The sequence below is a fragment of the Plectropomus leopardus genome, chromosome 12 (genome assembly GCF_026936395.1).
Source record: "Plectropomus leopardus strain MGB_pleo_1.0 chromosome 12, ASM2693639v1, whole genome shotgun sequence".
Lineage (NCBI taxonomy): Eukaryota > Metazoa > Chordata > Actinopteri > Perciformes > Serranidae > Plectropomus > Plectropomus leopardus.
Window position 1 is genome coordinate 6,998,731 of NC_142187.1, and position 23,103 is coordinate 7,021,833.

Consider the following 23,103-nt stretch of genomic DNA (forward strand, 5'->3'; position numbering starts at 1 on the left):
GTGTGTGTGTGTGTGTGTGTGTGTGTGTGTGTGTGTGGGGCTTATGCAAATATTCATTAGACAATTGTACCAGGAAGTTTCAGTAAAAAAAAAATCCCCCACCAGTTTCTCCAAGTTCCTCATTCTGTTGGCTGAGTGTAACAGTACATGTCGACCGGCTGACCCAGTTGCCGAGCCAAAAGTCTGTCTGTCCACCAGTCTGTCTGTCATCAAATGAAAATCAAAGGGAAGAAATCTAAGGACTAAGACATTTCTTCACAGTGGATGATCTGTTTCTTTAAGTGGGAATACACACTGAGAGAGGTAAGCGCTAATGCACTTGAGGTGTGAATGACAGATGTGCAACAGGTCACTGTGCTATCAGTCTATTTATATTCACTCACAGACACAATAAAAGAATTGAAAACATGTTTTCTAGTCTAATTTGTGGAATAAAATTAACCACTGAGCCACTACACTGAAAATTATAGGCTTGGTTGTGATTTTTGTTATAATGTACCAAAGCATTTCAGAGAGTAACTTGAGTTAATTACAGAAAATATTTCAGTTACTGTTGGATTTTTATTTATTTAGAATTTATTTATTTGGAATCAAGGACTTATCTCCTCATGTATTTATTTATTTATTTGAAGTATGGTTTGTCCAGGTTTGAAAATTAAAATTTAAGGAATCTTTTGTGAACTGTACAGTAATCAGTGGTTGAATTGAATGTGATGTAGGCATAGGTTTAGGGTGGAAATGTGTACTATATGCCATTATCATTTTGCAATTACTTGTATCAAATTCTGCAGTTGAATTTGTTCTTTCCTCTGGTTTCATTTCTTCACCATTCCAGCCTTTGGCTCAGTCCATCACTAAAGAAGGAAGTTTGTATGTTGGTCATAGGCACGCACACTGAGTGAGTGTGTGTGTGCGTGCGCGTGTGTGCTCTTAATCTGTTCCGACCCCTGCTTTCCGGCTGTTTGCTGACTGTCGAGTTAAAAATATAACAGAGGCACTGAACCAATAAATCACATAACCAACAACAAACTGCCAACCTGCTGGTAACAACACATTTTTATTCACCATCATGAATACTGTCATCTTGATTCATAAACCTCTATTTAGACAAGTTAAAAACTTGCTGAGCATCAATACAGGTTTTTAGGTGTGCTGCTTTTCTGTTGCCTTTGGGGTGATGGTATTTCAACTCTTTTTTCCCCCCTAAATCTTTCCAAACAATCTGTCAGATTCAGGTCAGGAGCTGACCCCAATCTGTCATCGGAATATCTTTGGGCACACTTTTATTTGCATACTATTACTCAAAAACTTTCCCTTTCTTTTGGCGCTAAAAGGGTCAGTTGTTTTGAGCTGCTTTTGGAGGTTTTAAAACTTTTAGTATTCAATGTGGGGTTTAGGTAACAGAATGGCTCTAACCTTTTCCTAAAGTGCCACTTACAGATAAAAAATATATATATATATGTGGTTCCCAAATAATAAATCCTTTTGACTTATAGTGATCCCGACGCCACAACAAGTAGGGTGAAGTCAGGTAATGTGGGACGTCAGGTAAATCGCAACAAATTAGGTTTTACATCTTTAGCTCTTTAACAAGTGATAGCTAGTCACCAAACATGTTTCTGAGTTGCTGCTATAAATGTCATTTACATAAAACAATCATTTTTATTGGTCTGAGATAACTAGGATGGGCAGAGCAAAGAGAAAAATCACTGGTCCCAGAACTTGCAAGTATGTTGGTAATAAGAATATTGCAGCTAAAACAATATGGGTAATCAAAATATTTTTACAACACTCTTTACTTTTTGTGGTACAGGGTTTTATGTGAGTTCTTAATGTATTCAAGTAAAATGGGGGGAAAATTAAGCTTAAGTGGGACATTTTTCAAAAATGACACCAGCAAGTCTAGGCTAAGGTGCCATAAAATCATGACTTGTACTAATGAGTGCCACCCTGTCAAAATTCAGATATTTTTAGTATTTTTGTCACAAAAAAAATAAAAATTAAATAGGATGCCATGAGACCATGTCAGCCACAAAAGACATATTTTTTTGAATTTCCAAAGGTTAAGTGAAAGATTTTAAATTCATGACTCTACTGAAAATGAATTTAATCATTTGGGGAAAAAAAGGATTGTCCCATTTTACCTTACCAACCGTCCCATTTTACCTAAAATGTCACCTGAGTAATATCGGTGTACTAAATGTATTTGAAGGTTCAAAGTCTCTAAATTATTTTACTTAACTTTTTTTTATTCATACAAAAGTAGAGCAGAGAGTCATGACAAGTTATAAAAGTAACTCTTCAGGTAGTCTGCAGAGTTTTAGGTGGTTTTCTTGATAATCTACCAAAAGGTGTCCCAAATAACCTGACTATACACTACACCTTTGTGGTTTTTAAGTGGAATGTCTCTGTTATTGGATGGAGTACCCTAAGGTTTGCAACAGACATTCATGTCTACTAATGACCTCCCCGTCAGCCTCAGCTGTATGGTAGACAAAAGTCAGGGCAAAGGTGTGAAATTTAAGTATCTTGAGCTGCCTTGCAGGTCAAAACAAAGTTGTCTTCATGACAACTGATTGTAAATGTAACCATGGTTGGCTGTCTTTGTCAATAGTGATTTATCTTGACTTTTGACATGTGACCTACTTTATTTTCTGACTGGCCTGGACCATTTACTGTACGACCTACTGTCTACTGGTGAACTTCTATATAGCCCTTCTATATAACCCACAATATAGCTAAACCTAACCCTAGGCGTGTTCCTCCTGTTGGTTTGTGTTCAGTCATGCACTTCAGTTTCCTGGAGAAAGAGCGACAGTGTTGTTTTTCTTCTTTTCGAAAGCAGGTTTTATATTTCTGACCAACATGTACTGGTGCTTCTGCAATGCCTCGGTTTCTCTGCATCCTATCAATTTTATCATATTGTCAACTTAGTTATGCTCCGTTGACCATCATCTCTTCGTAGGCTTACTATGATTCATCATATAAGTAAATTTCTGCCTTCATATGCCAAACATCATTCAAGGAAGTTATTTGATATCATTGAAGTGTTTGTCATAATAATCACTGTAATCTATATCAGTTTACCTGCTTGTGTGTGTGTGTGTGTGTGTGTGTGTGTGTGTGTGTGTGTGTGTGTGTGCGCGCACATGCGAGTGCTCAACCGGACTGTTGAATTGTATGCAAGACATCTGCAATTAAAGGGATGATTTACTTACACACACAAGTAAAACTAAAAAGCAGTTATATAAATATTCAGCAACTAAGTTTTAACATTACCAAATACCGAAACTAACTATAGCATAAGAAGAATTAACCAAAATAAGGTAAAAAAGGGTAACGCAAGGCTTTAGTAAATGAAAAAATAACAAAGAGGAAGCAAACGGTGAGCATTTAGCCAACAGTATACTGTATTGGATTATTAAAGCTGAACTTAACAATGCTGGCAAAATTATTAAATATTCCCAAATGAGTAAGTTTAAATAAATATAGTATGCTGGTTGCTCCAGGAAACAAATCAAAAGCTTCTGCTGAATGTGAACTTTGACTAAAATCAGTTTTTACTTTCTGTCTGCATCAATGAAAGAACCCTTATCACATTTCCTTATAGCACATAAACTTTTTGTAAAGGTCACATCGCTATAAGGACAATTTGCAAAATACTTCAGCGTATAAATTATTTTATAACTTTGCACTTTAGCATGGTGTGCGCGTGGGTGTGTGTTTCCTTTGAACTTCAATACAGCAGGTGATATTGGGATGTCAGCTGTTGACAGGTTTGCTCGCAATTGTCATGTCTTCCTCTTTAATGCCCTTTAAAAGTTACTTCACTGGCATAAGTCATGTGAAAATACAAAGCACGCGTCAAAAAAAGTTGTCAGTGTAAAAAAAAAATCAGACAGGAAGAGAGTGAATAGGGTCCACATGCTCATCTCAAGTCAAGCTTTCAGCCATGGACCCCAGGGGACAATGGACCTCAGGGGATAGACATGCAGAGGGCCCTGCCGTCATGCAAAGACGCACATTTTATAGATGTTTAGCCTCTTTTTTTAAAATGTTATTTTTTTGTCTCTTTGTAGTAGTTATGCAAATCTCTCTGGTTTTGCATGTCTTTTGATCATCTCTTGGTGTACATTTTGTGGTCATTTTGAGTCTGTAGTTGCCTTGGGTCACTTTGTGGTCATTTTGTTTCTCTTTGTGGTCATTTTGTTTATCTTTGTGGTCATTTTGTTTCTCTTTGTGGTCATTTTGAGCCAATTTGTGGTCATTTTAGCTCTCTTTGTGGTCATTTTGACTCTCTTAGTGGTCACTTTGTGTCTCTCTGTAGTCATTTTGTGTCTCTTTAAAGTCATTATGAGTCTCTTTGTAGTTGCTTTGGGTCATTTTATGGTCATTTTTTTGCATCTTTGCAGTCATTTTTGGTCTCTTACTGATCAGTATGTGTCTCTTTGAGTGACATTTCGGTGGGCCTTGACACTTTGGTCCCCTGGGCCTGTGTGTGGTAGGCCTGTTCAGTAATCCATTAATGAACACAGAAGGTGACTGTCATTAACAGTTCACTGTCAAAAAGGCTGCTACAGACCATCACAGATACACACTATTACTTACACTAATAATCTACCACACCCCTTCTGAACTACCACCATTTGTTGCACAGGAAGCACATTGACAAAGATTTAGTGGTCATTTTGTTGCATGTACCAATCTGTGTGAGCTTGAGCGCAAATGTCACAGTGTGTCAGTGTTTGTGGGCCTCTTGTTGTCACGCAGACAACAGACTGACATCAAGCCACAATCAAAAATAACAATACTGGCAACTGCAGCAGTACTCGTCAGTTAACAGCACCTTTATGACTGATTCTCCGATTTTGTAGTAGCACTCATAGGAGTGTCCTGCAAGCTCACTGTTGATGTTTTGAAACAGCTGTGAACTGAACTACAGTAACTTTAAAAGAAATTGTGATGTTTTCTAAATACAAGTTTTGTCAAATCGGTGAGCATGTTTCTTTCTTAGTTCATGTTATGGGTTTTTTTTTCTGTATTTTGAAGAGTGTTGAGCTATCAGTGCAGTGCCACCGATCAAAACTGCAATCTTTCAGATTGTATAGACTTTTTTTTGAAGTAGGTAAACTGAAACTGGAACTGTATTAGCTACAGTTGATGGTGGTCGGCTCACCCGCTGTTCTGAAAACAGATTTCATATGTATATATGTATGTATGTATTCTGTAGCAAAAATTTACAGCTGTGGACAGGGACAGCAGCAAAACATATTTTAGCCTCCTAAAAACAAGGTCCACCCAAAAACAGCAATGTGAGTTTAAGTGTAGCTTTAGGATATTTTAGCTGCCATATATTGCTGTCAGGCAGGCCTAGTCAACAGGGAAATGAAGCCGTTGTCTCTCCTCTCTTAAAAGCCACCAGACTCCATTGACAAAAACTGTCATTTTACCTTGCTGAACATGGGAGTTGCTGGTCTACCACTGCCTCCATCAGTGTGTCATTTTGTGACTTTGGTGAATTAATGGGTTTGTTCGGATTTACAGAAGTCACAAAATTACACATACAAACTAACTGATTGAGTAGACCAGCAACTCCCCTGTTCAGCAAGGAAAAACCAGTTTTTATCGATGGAGTCTGGTGTCTTTGAGAGCAAGCATATACAGTATAAGCCTCAGTAACATCAGAGGGCTGTCTTATGGCAAGGTAAAGCAGTGAAAATATTCTAAATATACTGAAAATGATGTAGATTTTTGGGTAAAGTGCCTTTTGCTGCTGCCCCCACTCACAGCAGAACATGAGTTTCAAAGTATATTTGTGCATTTCCACTTTGACTTTTTTTTAACACCAAGGGATTAAAAAAAGGAAAACTGTTCATGTCACTAGTTTGGTCTTGTGTTATTTTTACATGTGAGAGCCGAAGAGTCACAGGTGTTTGGTGTCAAACATTTTAAGAATTGTTGACTTCAGCAGCTGTAAATGGTAAAGGTCTAACGGTTCAGTTCACTCTTCCTTTTTCTCACTTCCCCCCTGCAGGCAGTATGGGCTGTATGAAGTCCACGCTGAGCGGAGGTCTGAGCAGAGGTGTGGAGGTGAAGAGCGGCCAGCAGACTGTACGTACCGACTACACGCACTATGTCAGAGACCCCACCTCCAATACAAAAAACAACATAGTAAGTAGTCAGACAGTCGGGCTGAGCAAAACCAAGAATTTCAGTAGTAGACAGTAAGACACTGATCACTGCTTTTGAGATAACCAAAGTGCCACAGTGCTGATTTTATCAGGAAAAAAAGTCACAGCATGAAAGTTGTGAATTTTATGTTGTTGTTCTTTATGAGCCCTTGGGGAATTTAAAAAAAGTAAACAAATGGAAAATGTCAGCGAAAGGAAATATTCATTTCTCAAGAGAGTATTTTACAATTTAGATACACCCTTTCCTATTGATTCGGATTATGACTCAGATATTTCCTAATGAATGGAACTTCCTTGTCTCACACGATTACATCAAGCAGAAGGAAATGAACAGATTTTGAAAGTCTGTAGCCTACAAGTGATAACTATATCAGCCAGACAGACAGATAGCATTAACTTTTGTAATTTGTATTATGTAACGTTTATTTTCTGATCCTAAAAGAAACCCTTGGTCTGTCCTTTGTAGCAGAATAACTCCCTGTTACCCGGTCAAGTGTTTCAAAAGATGGAAGGTGAGCCACATGTCTTCAGTTTTTATGTTTCAGTCTTTCTTTCTTACTTTCTATTGTAAAAGTAAAAATAAATACATTGTTCGATCTTACACTTGAAAACAAAAAAAAAGCAAGGAAAGGAAGTAAGGATGAAGTAACATCTTCCTAATGTGACCTCAGTGTCATAGATGTAGGAAAAAATACCTACAGTAATATGAGGCTTCAGCATTCTGAGTTAGCCCAATTAAGCGGTTATCAATATAAGTTATCAATATAATGATAAACCAAACCAGTCTGCTCAGCCTCTCTGTCCCACTGCGCTCCTCAGTTTTTTTAATGCTTAGAAATAACTAAGGCTCTCCAATCACATCAGTCATAAAAATATGTTTGTTACATGCCAGTTTCTGCTCATTACATGCATACACTGTATTTTCAAAATAAAAGTGAATACATGTTCATTGGAAATGTAAGTTTCAGCACCAAAACTATTTCAGGTTCAAGACAAGATCATGGTTTGGGTTAAAAAATATTGCTGGTGAGCCAGACCCAGAAAACACCTGTTGGTGGCGCATTATCATGGCTGTGTTGATTTGGGTCACTTATCATGCTTCTCAGGTTGTGCATTAAATTACTGATTGATTAAGGTTGAAATTACTATGTCAGAGTACAATAATTGGGTGTACAGCCCATTTTTAGCAGGTTTTCCTGTGTTTAAAAAGCTTGTGAGCAGTTAGGAAAAGGGCTATTACAGTCTGCCCTCCCGCTACTGCAGACATACCTGCAGCTTCCTCTTTACTCCAACTGCTGAGTATCTGCTTTCTGTTCCACTCTTACACATTTTATTATGATTTTACATGTAAATTTTTACCCTTTAAGAAAAAAATAAAACAAAACCTAAGTACAAGTCACATTATTAATTTTTTAAAAAACAACATTGTTACAGTAATGTAATTTGATATCCTTGTGGGCATGTGAGTGTTTTATTAAAACAGACTTTAATGTATCTAAAACTATTTTTTAATGTTACAAAATTATTTGTTACTAATTTTCTGTTTCCTCTCTCAGAGCAAAGCGTGGGTAAAATTGTGATCGGCCTTTATCCGTATGAAGCCGTGCATCCCGACGACTTAGGATTCAAGAAGGGAGAAAAGATGAAAATCTTAGAGGAGTGAGTGTCTGATATTGATGGGGGACTGATTCAACTTTAAGAAATATTCATCATCATTAATTTATATACTGCATCATGAAAGGCGAGAGGCAAAGATGAACACGCTACGAAATGGGAGCACTGTTTCCACTGTATACCCATGAGAAGACCGTCAGAGTCATGTACAGTTCACAGTAACCTCTTCAACCCAGATAGACCTACTGATCCATCAGTCATTACAAACTCTTGCGTCACTTGAAAATATTCAAACACATAGAGCCTACTTGCCAAGAGTGTCAAAAGTTCAATACCAATATATTTCAGAAGACGCACCCATTAAATAAAGAAAATAGTTCCTCTGTATACTTCATAAAGTTGCAATGAAGTGTTGGAAGGCTGATGAATAGATATATTCTGATGGGCACTTTATATAAATGTATATATTCCTACTTTGAAAGCTGATTAAGATGGAAATTAACCAGAAAATCAAGGTTCAAGAGGCCATAGGTCAAATCACAATGATTATTAACATTAAAGTCCTAGTGGAGAACCCCTGTATCACGAACAAACACTTTAAAGGCACTGAGCAAACAGGGGGGAGGAACAACTGAGATCTTGAGAGAAAATGCTTGAGTCTTGCTGTGTACGGGAGTGCAAACCTGCTCCAAGCTCTCAACTCAACATGGCTTTTTCATGATTCTTTCATCTCCTTCATCTAGGCTCAAATACAGGACTGACGTTTTCATATCTCATTAGAAACAACACTTTAACTTCAATGATTTTTTTTCCTTAAAGAGGCCCCTTTTATATCATTGAGTAAACTGACGACCCCCGACTAAGTGACATACTTTACGAATATTTCATCTCATATTCAGTGCATAACGATGACAGTACAAAGAAGCTGACAAGCTGTAAAATAACTTAGATAGTGAAAGTAAAATATTCAGGAAGTTTGGGTAAAATTATCAATTTGTATGAATTTTAAGCAAATTATTCCCTGTCCGAGCTGAGTTTTCCAGAGATATTTAAGGGAACTTTTAAAATAACTATTTCATTTTTCAACAATCATACATACTTAAAGGCCTTCCTTTCGACAAATTCAGTGTGTCCTCTCCCTGACACTTGGCCATTGTTCTATTAGCTCTTTGGCTGTTTAAACTGCAGACTTTTCTTAAGCAGGAGGAGGCTGTTTAGCAGCACACGTGTCCTGTGAGACTGAAGGGCCGTTTACACTGCAACGGTTCCTGTATGAAACATTAAACTTTTGTTGCAGTTTGGCCTTGTGTTCACATGACAACAGTGTTTTGGGAGCCTGAAAACGCAAACCTTTGAAACTGGGTTCCAGAGTGTAAGTTTTTGAAAACACCACCCATGTGTCATTACAAACTTATACCGCCAACTACTGGCCTGGCATGCATACTACAGCTTTTTTGGTTGTTTTTGCAGGCCCGTGTACAGGATAATCATTTTCCACATGAACGCAGATTTTCTAAAAATCACAAAGGAAAGACTTTACCATTTTTGGTAGGGCCATTCTCGTCGAAAATAGCCTTAGTTTATATTTTTATCTTTTCTGCCATTTTATCTTGAATGGTAATGTACACCCTAAAAATAATTTAATTTCGTTTTCTTCACAAAATGAATCAAATGCTGAGATATAAGCCCAATATACTTTTTAAAACGCTTTTTAAACCCCTTGAAATCAAGAAGGCCTTGCGACCCCTTTGTGAAGATCTGGCAACCCTTCAGTGCAGGTTGGGAACCCCAAGGTTGGGAACCAGTGCTTTAACCACCGTTTAGTTGCAGCCTAATTTACCTGTTTGGCCACAGACTAAAGAAAACAAGAGCTTGAGTTTACCCAAAACTAGCAGTTAGTCAGACAAGCAGTTGCGATGTCATTGCTGGGTAGTGGCATATTCGGTATATCAAAGACTCTAGCAAAGCAGCAAAGTACATGAGATCAGCACAGCAGAAACATCAGATAGATCGGATCACCGTTCCTTAACTTTATGTCTTTAAATACTATAGTCATGGCTAAAAATTACAACAGAAACATATTTGCCGATTTCACATATCTCCGCAATACAAATCAGCTGCCATTTGTCTACCCAGAAGTGATTGTTGTTGTTAGCTTGGCGTCATAGTGATTCGGTCTATTCTAGCACTTCAGGATACCCACAGGAGGTACTCTGTCAACACTGACATTCATAGAAAAAACAGTTGTGCTAAAATAGATTATTATTTCCTGCAGACATGGGGAGTGGTGGAAAGCAAAGTCATTGACAACCAACAAAGAAGGATTCATCCCGTGCAATTATGTTGCCCAAGCCGACACCATGGAAACAGAAGAGTGAGTAGCTCGTCTAAATACATGACTTTTTTTTGTTCTCAATAAACGCCCTCCGAAAAGGGATGTTTGATTTGACAAGCATTGTTTCATGCTGACAATAGACACCACAGTGGGAATACTAATGAGGCTATTATGCTTTATTAACTTCCCATATTTCATCTATACCGACTAAAAGGGAGGACTTCCAAGCTCTGAGACACCTGCTGCCACTTGTAAAAAATTGGAGGGATGTCAATATGAATTAAGAAATACAATATATTGTGTGAATTTCCTTACATTACAGGTGGTTTTTCAAGGACATCACAAGGAAGGATGCAGAGAGGCAGCTGTTGGCGCCAGCAAACAAACCAGGCTCTTATCTTATCAGGGAGAGTGAAACATCAAAAGGTATGGAAATCACAACAGCCCTCAGAGACACACATACATTCACTTTCAGTATTCTGAGTTCCTTCAGCTTCATTTCAATTCACCAGTCACATTCTTTTACTCGATGATTTCCCCACAGGAAGTTACTCATTGTCCATCAGAGACGTGGACGCCCAGGGGACGGATTCCGTCAAACACTATAAGATCAGGATGATGGATAATGGCGGCTATTACATCTCTCCTAAAATCTCCTTCCAAGACATTGGCGGCATGATCAAACACTACCACAGTGAGTGCAGATCTGGGATGTAGGCGTTTAGGGCTGCAACTAACGATTAGTTTGATAATCCAATAATCGTTCGATTACTTTTCGATTAATTGGTGAATCGTATTTAATAAAATAAAATAGAAATAATAATAAAATAAGACATTTTTTTTCTCTCATCACTCTGGTAAAAAATAGATTATCATTGACAACAGTGCTAAAAGTGCATAATCAGGTAGTTGCTTGAACACCCCTGAGCTCAAAATACTATTAAATTATAAAAAAAATAACTACAAAATCGATTCTGAAAAAATTCAAAAACTAAATGTTGACAGCATTTACAACATACTGTTATGTTTCCTTACTTTAAAACTGAACATCCGTCGTTTTTCGTCAAGACTTACTCTGCCGTTAAGCTCTCCTCCTCCTCACATTCACTTTTGTTTTAGATGCTGCATCTTAACCGTCGTGCTCGCATGTTGCCGTGTCACTTTTGCATATTTTGCAGCTAACACACTTTCTTGTTTTGCAATTTGACGTAAACAGTCCTACGGCACAGCGACTGACATAGTAATCACACGGCACAACGAACCAATAATTTGATTCGTTGCAAACACATTTAATAATCACTTATAATCAATTTTATCGATTCGTTGTTGCAGTCCTAGAGATGTTAAGTATACCTTGTTTAAGAACTGTCACCATACCCCTCTAATATGTTTGGCATCAGTTGGTGATATTTTTAATAAATCTAATGTAAACCTAAAGCTAATGTTTTATTCATAAAAACAATAATAAAAAAACACTAAAGCAAGTTTACCTTCCAGACAAAGCAGATGGCCTTTGTCGTAAGCTGGACCGTCCATGTGTGAAACCCAAAGCGCAGAAACCATGGGACAAAGATGCCTGGGAGATTTCCAAAGATTCCATTAAAATGGTGAAGAGACTCGGAGCAGGGCAGTTTGGAGAAGTCTGGATGGGTGAGTAAAGAGAAAATAAATTGCTAAACTTAGTCAATTATGTTAACAAGGAACAGCTTTTTAGGTTTAAACCCAATAAAAGAAAATGTAGATGACTTCCCCTGAAGAAAAAAGAAAGAAAAAGTCCAATTCCTTCAAGGGTCTTTTAGCAGCATCAAATGCTTAACAAGACTTTTTTAGATTACCAAAACGTTACAAATAACCTTCATGAACTAAGAACACACTGATATAGCAACAGCTAACATAGCAGCTACGCCTATACTCTGTGACTCTGGGGTTACGCCATGGTCATGTTACCTCATCAACGTTGTCGTGTGGTACCGGCTTGTCAACAGACAACACTCACCCGTCACATAAAGCAGCCACGCCCTTAATTGTGCATAACTTTAAGCCTTAACAGTAAACTGGTGAGTTATATAGAAATCCTATCCCAAAACAGTCGTCATGACAGGGAAATTAGCTACAGAGGCCTTTAAACACCCTAAAAATAGCACATAAACATCAGTGGTTGGATGAACAGGCCTGTGCCTCATTCAGTTTCGCAGTGTGAGGATTTCAGTTTCTTTGTCTCATTTCTGTAAATTCAGAGCTGCAGTAGTGAACATTACAGGGAAGTTCCATTTCCCCCTAATTAAAACAAAAATGACTTCCTGCTTTTGTTACCTATTAGGTGTTTTACATAGTTTTGATCAGAACTGAGTCCTTTCCCTGAAAGGAAAAAGGTTCAAATGTGTCCATGAGGCATTCATGTGTGCATCAGTGTTTTATCCTCCATGTCTGAAATGTTTGAGTCTGAAATGACATTTGCATTGGAAGTTCGGGAGCGGTGTTGATGACTGACAGACAGACACACATACACACACACAGGGGTGTGTAGAGAGGGCTAAAAGAAAAACAAGGTTTACACTTTCTTATGTTTCATGGATTAAAGACTTAGTCAGATTAATTATTCATTTAAAAAAAAAAATAGAATTGTTTTTTGAGCACTTACACAACTGGCTGCAATTCTTTGAAACAAGAGGGAAGTGTATGACAACATAGTGGTAAAAAGGGTTAATGTTGGTGTTGTCTCTTTGGGTGGGTAATGATGAGAAAGTTGTGGTCCTGGTTCTAGATTACCTTTTTTTAATGATAATATTACATAAAATACACAGAGAAATTACTGAACAAATATGTGTGGTTATCATTGATAAAAATGATCTTTCCAGCCACTGTATATTTGAGAATATCATAGATGTGTATTCATTGTAGTAAAACTATGTGTTTGGATGCTTTGGATGAAAAAAGAAACTGTGTCAAAACAGGTACAGTTGGTTTCACTGGCAGCTTGTTATGAGTGGCCCCAACACTGAACAGGCAGTGAAAATAGGACATAAAACCAACTGTATGAGCTTACAGTATGAACAGAGAGGGGTTGTTGTCATCATGTTCAGCCGAAGTAAGAGGGGGAGTCTAAACTCACCACAATTTACCTCGTACTGTCTGGGAAAGCACTGTTAGGTCTCATCTCTGCTTCATAATAGGAAACAGCTGGTTTCATAAACATCCCACAAATCCCACCAACAGCTCAGACTCACACTAACCCCGACTGAGCTTTTATATACCATCTCTCTCTCTCTGTGTAACCCCCCTGTCATGCTAATAACCAGCAGGCTCATATAGTGACATGGTACTGTGCTGTATGCAGTTTCAAATGTCTGTTCTTTTGTCAAACTGAAGTTCAGTAATCAAGTCATGCAACTTAATTAAAGTGAAGCAATGTGTAACTGTGACCCCCTCTTCACAGATACTTTATTCTGAGATTGTTAATTTGATTTTTGGAAGCGTTACTGTTAATCTTTCCAGTATTTCCAACACGTTCTCACCCCACGTCACCACATATTGCCACTTTGCAGTAGACTTCCACGTCTATATATTATGCACTAGGTATCCTTCGTTCTACGATGGCACTGTCATGATGTCAACAAATGCACATGGTGGGATGAACACATGGTTATGTTTAAGCAACACAAGCACATGGCAATCAATGCGGGATGTAAAGAAAAGCACATGCTGGCACGGATGGGCAATAAGGGAACAAAAATAAAATTAAAAAATAAATAAATAAATAAAATTCACATTCAGACAGGAAGCGAAAACTAGACTCCTGCATGAATGTCTGGGATTTGTTCCAATTGATCCATCCATCACCACTCCTGCCTGCCCTATAGTGACCTTCGTGCTCCATATATCATGTAGTTACCAGCACCTTTCAACCTAACAGCATGCAGCGGTGTGTCACGAGGATGCAGCAAAAGGTGTTTTTTCGGGATCTTACATCAAAAGCACTGCGAAAGCAGTTATATTTGACGACTTCGGAATGGGAGCAGGCTGGTATTTCATAATCATCACTAGAAACTTAACCAAAAAAAAAAAAAAAGAACTGACGTTTTTTGTAAACTAACCATAGTTCTTGGTGTTGTATTTACTGTGCTGTATATTTGTCTTGTGCTGCGTTGGAATTGCACAGATCTGACTGAATGACTGTGAGAGTGAAAGCATCTTTATGTTGTAAAACTGCAGCTTCACAGTTCTAGCTGTGACTGTGTATATGGCCCACTACTCAAAATTTAAAAGTGAAAAGTGAAAAAGCTAGCATATGTTATTACTCTTTGTTTACTGAACTGTTACTAAAGCAGTCACATCACCATGCACAATTTTCAGACCCACCCTGCTCCAGCTGCTGTGTGAGAAGTGAAAGTGAAAACACCTGTGTGTGTCCTTTCGGCTTTTTAAACTGAGCAAATGGAACAACTGGCATGAATACCTTTTTAAAGGGGCGCTCTGCTGATATGACACATCAAGATGAGTGTACTAGTAATGGAGAGAACGCCTCAGTGTGTGAAAGTAGTTATTGTCCTTCTGGTTCTAAAGATTATGGGTCTATTAATGAAGTGCTTGTGTCTGACAATATGATGATATGGTGCTTTTTGGAATATGTAGGATTCATTGCTTTTGGATCTTATCCAATAGGGGCTTAAAAGCTAATCACATGACCCCTAATTTTATGGAAATGTAATATGAAATAGCTCGAGTGTCTAGTTTAAGTTTCTCAAACTCATTCAATATTTTAGCTTCAACGCACACAAAAATCGTGTATTTTCTATTTTAGCATCATGCATTATCAGCTGTGTGATGTTTTTCTGCATCAATAAATACTGTACTACTGTTATAGCATCAAAAGTGATGTCCTTTTTCAAAGTTATAGCCTGTCAGACATTGTCTAATATTCATAGCTCACCAAAGCCAAGCAGCATGTCAAGCAGATGGTTTGACACTTTCACAGAAATGTATTAATATTCTCCATTTCTCCCCAAATCTCTCCATCGCCCTCTTGTCTGCGCAATCAGCTCACTACAACAATGCAACCACAGTGGCGGTGAAGACGCTGAAGCCGGGCACCATGACTGCTGAGGCTTTCATGGAAGAAGCCAACGTCATGAAGACGCTGCAGCACGACAGGCTGGTGCGGCTCTACGCTGTCGTCACCAAGACACAACCCATCTACATCATCACGGAATTTATGGCTAACGGTACATGAGCTTGATACTCTTATCTTGAGCAGCTTCTCATGAGAGAAGCAGTGAAGACATTTAGAATAAGCATCCAGTAATAAAAAGTGCAGAGGTCAGCAGCTCAGTATTGGGACATACAGAATTCATGTGACCACACGCTGATCTGTGGAATTTGTCTGGACACAGACATCAAAGACACTGACAGTGTTTCTTGTTACATCTTGTTTCCAGGCAGCCTACTAGACTTCCTAAAAAGCGATGCAGGATGCAAACTGCAACTCCCCAAGCTCATCGATTTCTCAGCGCAGGTGATTTGCACACTGACCACAACATGCTGTTTTTTCTTACAGCTATCTCACTGCCATGGTTGCGAAACAGACGCAACGTCACTGTTTCCATTGTTGAACTGAAAGAAGGAACCATAACCAAAAGTTTTAAAAAAAAATTGATGTTGCACTGATAAAGATTACAAAAATAAACATTGAAAAAATATATATTAATAGAGTTTTAATTGGAACAGTTCTTTCAAGGAAATTAGTGTTTTCTGCAACAATTAGTGGGAAATTATGTAATTCTTCGCAGAAAATCTCCTAGAAAATTATTAGGGAATTTACAGACTGGTTAAATGAGGCTTTATTGTCTTTTTTTTTCCTATTTATTACTTTTCCTCTGACAAAAAAATCACTTGAAAACAGCAAATCTTGCTTCTTAGTGTGTTTTTGAGTGACTGAATGAATGAAAAATGAATTAATATTTAATCAGTTCTACCAGTTTACTAATTTTTTTCCATTCGTGCTCATCCAATTTGAATGAAAATTAGGGATGCAGAAAACTATCAGCACGTCACCTGCTTTAAAATGAAAAATCGAAACTGGCCTACATGCTGATTTCTGCCAATATCACAAACTGATGTTTTTTCTTGAAAAAGTGAACAAGCAAACTTAACAGCAGCCCCAAGTTGAAGTATTTTTCTTATTTTGTACAATAAATAAATATCACATACATTAAAAACATTGTGTTTCATGTGTCTACCTGCTGGTGGGCCATCATGATAAGAGTCTGCATAATACAATGTCGTTTCTACTACAGGCGAGACTTGATGATCACTGAAATAAGGTGTGAAAAAAATGGATGTTTAAATATGAGTTATCAGCCAAATGAGTTGTTTTTATGTCATCATATCTGATATTGGCAAAAAATCCAGTATCGTGCATGCCTAATGAAAATTGGTAATAACAGATGATACAGTGCAGCTCTGTACACCATGCTTTCCTTGTGCTGTTGCAGATCGCAGAGGGCATGGCGTACATCGAGAAGAAGAATTACATCCACAGAGACCTGAGAGCAGCTAATGTCCTGGTGTCAGAGAGTCTGCTCTGTAAAATAGCTGATTTTGGACTGGCCAGAGTCATAGAGGATGACGAATACTCTGCCAGAGAGGGTAAGCTCTGTGTGTGTGTGTGTGTGTGTGTGTGTGTGTGTGTGTGTGTGTGTGTGTGTGTGTGTGTGTGTGTGTGTGTGTGTGTGTGTGTGTGTATATATGTGTCCATGTTATTTAGTTTTCCCATCACAAAAAAGCTGACTACCTGACTGGATAGTTATGACACATTCAAGTAAAAATCCCCTTTGTGGAGCTGGAAGAGGAATTGACAACTATTTTTTTGTAAAGACCAGTGTGTTTTCTGACAAGCCAGACTTTTGGTTTCATTTACTGGTTGCTCAACTTCTTCCATCTCATTTCATGTGCACCAATACCACAATGACCAGTGCCTCAGATGGCCTTAGACCACATACTGGGTGTATTTCCTTTAATACTGAGCCCAGTCTCAGGTGCAGTCTACGATAAAACGGTGTACACAGAGACAGGTGTGGGTGTGTTCCAAATCACATACTTTTTATTTTTATTTTACGGCTGCCCTTAACGAGTATGTACTGTTGCATGCAGTACACACAAAATCAGGGCAGACTATTTCTTCATAATACTTTGCCCTGAACATTGACCCTCTTTTTCATATATCTGTTACCGTGAAAATAGGCCAAAACAAATCACCCTTTGCCAAAACTCATCAGAGACGGAGGTTAATCCAGGAAGCTCTGCTGTTGCTACTTAACAATGTGTAACTTTTAACCTTTTAAACCTGGGCAAATTGGTTGGAAAAACATGGGAAAAATGCAATAAGCACACTTAAGAAAAAAAATGATAGAAATAGCAAGAAATAAAAATAATAAATAATTTATATATATATATATATATATATATATATATATATATATATATATATATATATATATACACACACACACACATATATATATATACACACACATATATATATACATATATAAAATAAAAAATACAATAACCTGAAAATTACCAGAAAAACAACAACAACAACAACAACAAGAAAACAACAAGCTGGAAAGTAAAAAAAGCAGGGAAATTAACTGAAATCACTGCTTAAAAATTATAACATTTCTGCAAAATTATTTAAAATATATAATTCTAATTATACTTTTCTAGACATTTTTAGACATTTTTTCCTCGCATTTTTAGAAAAGTTTTGCTAAATCTACTATTTTTTTCTCAATTTTAGGGAAATTCTTGGCATGTTGCTTATTGCTTTTTTCCCCATGTTTTTGAAAGAAATTGAACCAATTTAAAGGATTTTAAGGTTTTTTTTGTTTGGTTTTTTTTTTAATTTGCAAATGTTGGCATGCAAAAACAATGCAGTAGGTGTGTACTTAAAACAACACATTTCCCCCTTTTTCTTTTCCATACATAAACAACCCCACCACCCCCCCCACCGGGGTTAAAGGTTTTAATACTTGTGAAAAGTGTATGAATGCAGCACAAGAAAAGTGATGTTGATGCAGGTTTCAAATGGTTAAGTTATAACTGAATACACTGAGGATTCTAACATTTTATATTCATTCAACTAGCCTAAGCATTTCTCTGTCATTTTTATTTCCATTGTAACTTTGTCAGTTGTCAATCGGCTGTCAACTGTTTGCAGCTCAGTCAATGTGACATATTTCCTGCTGCACAGAGGACTGCAGCTCAGAGTAGTCAGAAAAGCATGCTGGCTTGAATACTGCAAAATTTAACCATATGTAGTACAACATCATGGCACTAGATTAATTACACTGTATACTGGGACATACTATACAGTATGCTAGTATGGGTACTGGAAAGCACAGAGGACGTCTCTCTGTGTCATAACATGAAAGCTGATTGATCACTGATCTGGAACCAGGAGACACTGAAACTAAACTAAACTAAGTATATAAATAGAGTCTGAACCTTCCATGACTAACAGCATGGAGAGTAGAGGCGAGCTGTGTGGTAATGTGGAGGAGTGTGGGTTATTTACAGATAGCAGTTGATTTGTAATCGCCATTAGCAGATGTTATTAATCTCTTCTTTAATATCTTTGTACCATTTCATCAAGAGGTGGAAGCATGTCATTGTTTTGCAAATCAAAAGCAAGTTTCAAGCCTTTGCACTCAAGTCCCAAGTCTTCAAGCTTTGAGTTTCAAGTCCTAAACAGGTCATATATGCGCTCTTCAGCAAATGTGAGAGGATTTTAAAAATAGAGTAATAATTTAATTAATTTAGCAATTAATGCTTTTTAAAATTTGTATTTATTTGTTAGGACAAGTTTGATAAAAAAAGTTACTTGGCAAACAAAGTTGAAAGTCATTGTGTCTCCACCAGTCACATTTGGTAAACTGCAATTTATTTTTTCTTGAAGTCTGCATAGTTTTTTTTTATGCCAACAAGATTATCTTTGGTATATTTTTTTTCATCATGGTTCTCTCCTGCAACTTGACTGGATGCAGTCAGATTGGTTTGAACAAAGTGGATGTGGAGAAACTCCACAGTCATGTGTTAATGGTGACATGATGGGTGTGTGTGTGTGTGTGTGTGTGTGTTTGTGTGTGTTTGTGTGTGTAAATGTGTGCATGTCCTCCCCAGGGGCCAAATTCCCCATCAAGTGGACCGCTCCAGAGGCCATCAACTATGGCTCCTTCACCATCAAGTCAGACATGTGGTCCTTTGGAGTCCTGCTCTATGAGATTATAACCTACGGGAAAATCCCCTACCCAGGTAAACATTAAAGGAAATTGTTTTTTTAGGTTCTATATCATTCTGTAGCTTTAAAGTAGTGTTGCAGTATTAGTATTCAAATCTGAAGATTAAAATTTTGGTCAAAGTATGTTTTAGCCTCAAAATGCTATTTCCCATAGCCCTCCCACATTTCCTCACGTGACTTGATGTAGGTTTCTGCATGATGACCATGCTCCATGTTAACTGCCTGCCAAATGTGCCTCTTTGTGAATAAGCCAAACCTTCTTTGACAATTGTGTGTTTTCATTCCCCCAACTAGCTTTATTCATTTAACCCCCTTACCAGCTCCTTACTATTACAATTGTGAACTATTGTGTTTATATTCTGATTGACCCTACTGTGTATGACTGGCCTGGGCAATATGGGCTGAAAATTATATTGCGATATTTTTAGGCTATATCTCAACACACAATATATATCTCATTATTTTCAAATCTCCTCAAAAGCACTTCATTAATGCCAGCACTGGGAGATTGAATCAAACAGTACAAACAAATATAAAACATTACAAATTCCCTCTTTGATGCGACAATATTGTAGGAATGACTATATAATATTAACACAATTCAAAGTACAAAGTAATGTAGATATTATGACTAAGCGGGTAAAGGCAAGTATTAAAACAAGCAGAACTATCTGATAAGTTGAGAAAAGTACATCACTTAACTGTAATGCAACCTTTAAAATCAGGAAGAAAAAAAAACATCAATTCCATATCACAATATAACAATGACTAATATCTAAGAAAATATATTGTCTCATATCTCGATACAATATATCTTTATATTGCCCAGCCCTATAGTGTATGACTTTAAATTAGCACTGGGGTCATTTCAAGGGTTAAGGGAATGCCAAGTATTTATTGATAGGATCCAGTTTAACAACAGCAAACCTCATAGCAAATCATTGCTTTAAAAACTCTCAAACAACTTGTGCAGTATAATCCAAGTCTTGGTTATCAAGTCATATTCTCAGACATGCATTTTTGCTAAAAATTTAACTGAAACTTATCTATGTTCTATTCATACAAGGAGTTTTGTGCAAAAATGTATGCTTTTTGGAAGTACTGAGCATCCAAATGCTTAAAGGCTCTTAGTGTAATGAAGCTTTACTGCCCTCACCTGGTGAGTTCATATGAAAAATAATTTTTCACTTATATAGTGCATTTCTACACTTCCCGACCACTCAAAGCACTTTTGCACCACAGAGTCACATTCACCCATTCATACACACATTTACACACTGTTGGTCAAGGTTACTGTACAAGGTGCCACCTGCTACTCAATTTCAAACACTCTCACAGCCACCGCAATCAGGAGCAATTTGGGATTCAGAATCTTGCCCAAGGATACTTCGACATACAAACTGCAGGAGCCACTCTAGCCGCTCTACTTCCTGAGCCACAGCTGTCCCAATATACGGAAGATAATAAGCTATAGTACAGTATTTCTATATTGCCTCGCAAAACCCTTCTATATTCACACCTCCTCTACCCGCTTTGTCCTCAGGTATGACTAAAGGAGAGGTGATCTCCTCGTTGCAGCGTGGCTACCGCATGCCTCAGCCCGACAACTGTCCTGACGAACTCTACACCATTCTGATGTCCTGCTGGAAGAGCAAACCAGAGGACAGGCCCACCTTTGAATACATGCAGAGCGTCCTGGATGACTTCTACACCGCCACAGAGGGACAATACCAGCAGCAACCATAGAGAGGGACACCTTCAGCCAAAGACATTTCACATTCACTCCAGATTATGTCTGGAGCTCAAGATATTATTCTATTTTTGTAATATTTTGTATATACCACATTTTGTGTACTTAAGTGCTATATTCTGGGGATATTGAGGAGATGGATTTTGCACAAAATTGATAAAAACAAACAGAGTCTTCCTTTTGTTTTTTGACACTTGTGCTGAGGCATTTTAGCATTTGGACCTGATACATTTCGATATGCATTATGTTTGTTGAGGGACTGCACAAACAGCTGACATTATAAAAATAATTTGCAAATGTAGGACTGAATATAGGAGGGTAAGAGTCTTGATTTTTGTACAAACTGCTGCCTTATAGAGCATGGGTATGTGTAAATAATAAGGCAAAATGGAAAAATGGATATGCTGCATATAGAAACAGCTGTCAAAGGTACGCTTCTGGTCATCCTTTCATACTGAGCAAACATTTAGAGATCATATATTTGACTTTAAAATGGTAATGTCTAATTTTATTGGTGTTATTTACAGTAAGTTTTTTCTTTGACCACAATGTGTAACTTTTTACACAACACAGTTTTGACCACAAACTGTGAGTCCATCTCAGAGGCTGTACTTAGTCTCTTTCAAACACAAAACTTTTGCCCAATGTGTGAATAGCAGCATTATATGCTATGATGTTCCGTAATAATATTTCCATTTGTGTGAATAGTTGAGAGCTCTATAAGGTGTGGACTATGTGTTTTGCATTTCATGATAAATATTTCATAAGCTGCTCTTACAAAGTGACGCCCATCTCTGGAAAAGAAACATGCTGTTTAATGTTTGAGTTGAGTCTGTTTGCTTGCTGTTTCATTGACCACCGAAGGGTTGATCACCTCTAAGTCCACTTCATATTGAAGTGCTGTACGTAGCTCTTGCTTGTTTTGTTTCTTTGTTTAGATGTAGTATTGTATAATCAAAAGTATGATATGGACGTTGAAGTTGCATTTCAATTAAATCTATACTGTGCAGATGAAGATTTTGAATACTGCAAAGTTTGTAAACACATCGGTCTACAAGCTGTTTGTCAGAATTTTTACTTAACCGGTTAAAATCTAAGCAAATTTGCTTAATTTCTTTCAAAAATATCAAAAGAAGGCAATGAGCAATGGAAGAGGAAATGACTCCAAAATTAGCAAGAAATTGCCTGCATATTACAAAAACAAACAAAAATGAAAACAAAACAAACAAAAAAAAGACCTCAAAAAAATGATAGTACTTTTATAACTAAGTAATTCTGATAATTGATAATGAATTGATAATTGTATAAATTAATCCTAGCATTTTCATTTCTTCCCTAGACATTTTTTCCATGCTTTTAAAAAATGTTATTCAAAATCTATCAATTTCTTGACATTTGTGGAACATTCTTACCAAGTTACTCATTGCCTTTGCTTTCTTTGAAATGTTTTTGAAAAAAAATAATCGCACCAACTGTCTCAGGGTTCAGAGGTTTAAATATTTGCTAAAGGCGTCTGAGAGCAGCAAAAGGAAAGTGATGTCACTCCAGGTTTCAAAGGGTTAAATGTGAATGTGTCCGTTTTGTATGGACTGATGGTGTTTGTAGTCATTTTTTTCTGTGTTGGATGACTTTGCTCATTTAGCTCTTTTACTCTAAAAGACTGAAAAACTGAACTTTTCCCTGGCGTACTGCATTCAAGTTAACTGTAGAGACACAAGTAACCTAACTTGAGTATCAAAAAGTAGGCTACTCGCAAAATAATAGATGTACAGGTAGTGTAAAGCAAGTGGATAAATTAAATATCGTGATTTTTCGCACTTTAGCGCTAGTTAACCATCTTTCTGGCCTGCCAACCAGACTGTAAAGGTGGGAATCATCATTTAAAAGATACACCGCTGGGTCCATTAGTAATGGT

General features: G+C 37.4%; 1 protein-coding gene and 1 long non-coding RNA gene across 7 annotated transcripts in view; one reads left to right on the forward strand and one right to left on the reverse strand.

Annotated features, from left to right (window-relative positions):
* LOC148188036 (uncharacterized) overlaps positions 1-23,103 on the reverse strand; it is a 38,371-nt gene that overhangs the window by 14,818 nt on the left and 450 nt on the right. Inside the window, exons 2-3 of one of the 2 annotated variants that reach the window (XR_015778250.1) lie at positions 11,631-11,782; positions 10,587-10,742 (exon numbers count right to left, since the gene is read on the reverse strand). This is a non-coding gene — a long non-coding RNA (uncharacterized LOC148188036). Of the gene's footprint in view, positions 1-10,586; positions 10,743-11,630; positions 11,783-23,103 lie in introns of those variants that run through there. The other variant, XR_015778249.1, reaches the window with a different exon arrangement.
* On the forward strand, positions 102-22,203 carry lyn (LYN proto-oncogene, Src family tyrosine kinase). 5 transcript variants are annotated; one of them, XM_042497259.2, is made up of 13 exons: positions 102-303; positions 6,035-6,171; positions 6,658-6,703; positions 7,748-7,850; positions 10,081-10,179; positions 10,463-10,566; positions 10,685-10,834; positions 11,638-11,790; positions 15,180-15,362; positions 15,576-15,652; positions 16,632-16,785; positions 19,321-19,452; positions 20,982-22,203. In XM_042497259.2, the coding sequence occupies exons 2-13, from the start codon at positions 6,040-6,042 to the stop codon at positions 21,182-21,184; spliced, it is 1,536 nt and encodes a 511-aa protein (XP_042353193.2). In that variant the 5' UTR covers positions 102-303; positions 6,035-6,039; the 3' UTR covers positions 21,185-22,203. The 5 variants fall into 5 exon arrangements, with proteins under 5 accessions (XP_042353193.2, XP_042353194.2, XP_042353195.2 ...); XM_042497260.2 differs by having other exon boundaries at positions 6,661-6,703; XM_042497261.2 differs by having other exon boundaries at positions 6,035-6,111.

Coding starts and splice junctions, on each gene's coding strand:
- lyn (XM_042497259.2), top strand. CDS start 6,040: ATGGGCTGTATGAAGTCCACGCTGAGCGGAGGTCTGAGCAGAGGTGTG. Junction 10,567..10,684: donor GGAGAGTGAAACATCAAAAG/GTATGGAAATCA, acceptor ATTTCCCCACAG/GAAGTTACTCATTGTCCATC. Junction 15,653..16,631: donor TCATCGATTTCTCAGCGCAG/GTGATTTGCACA, acceptor GTGCTGTTGCAG/ATCGCAGAGGGCATGGCGTA.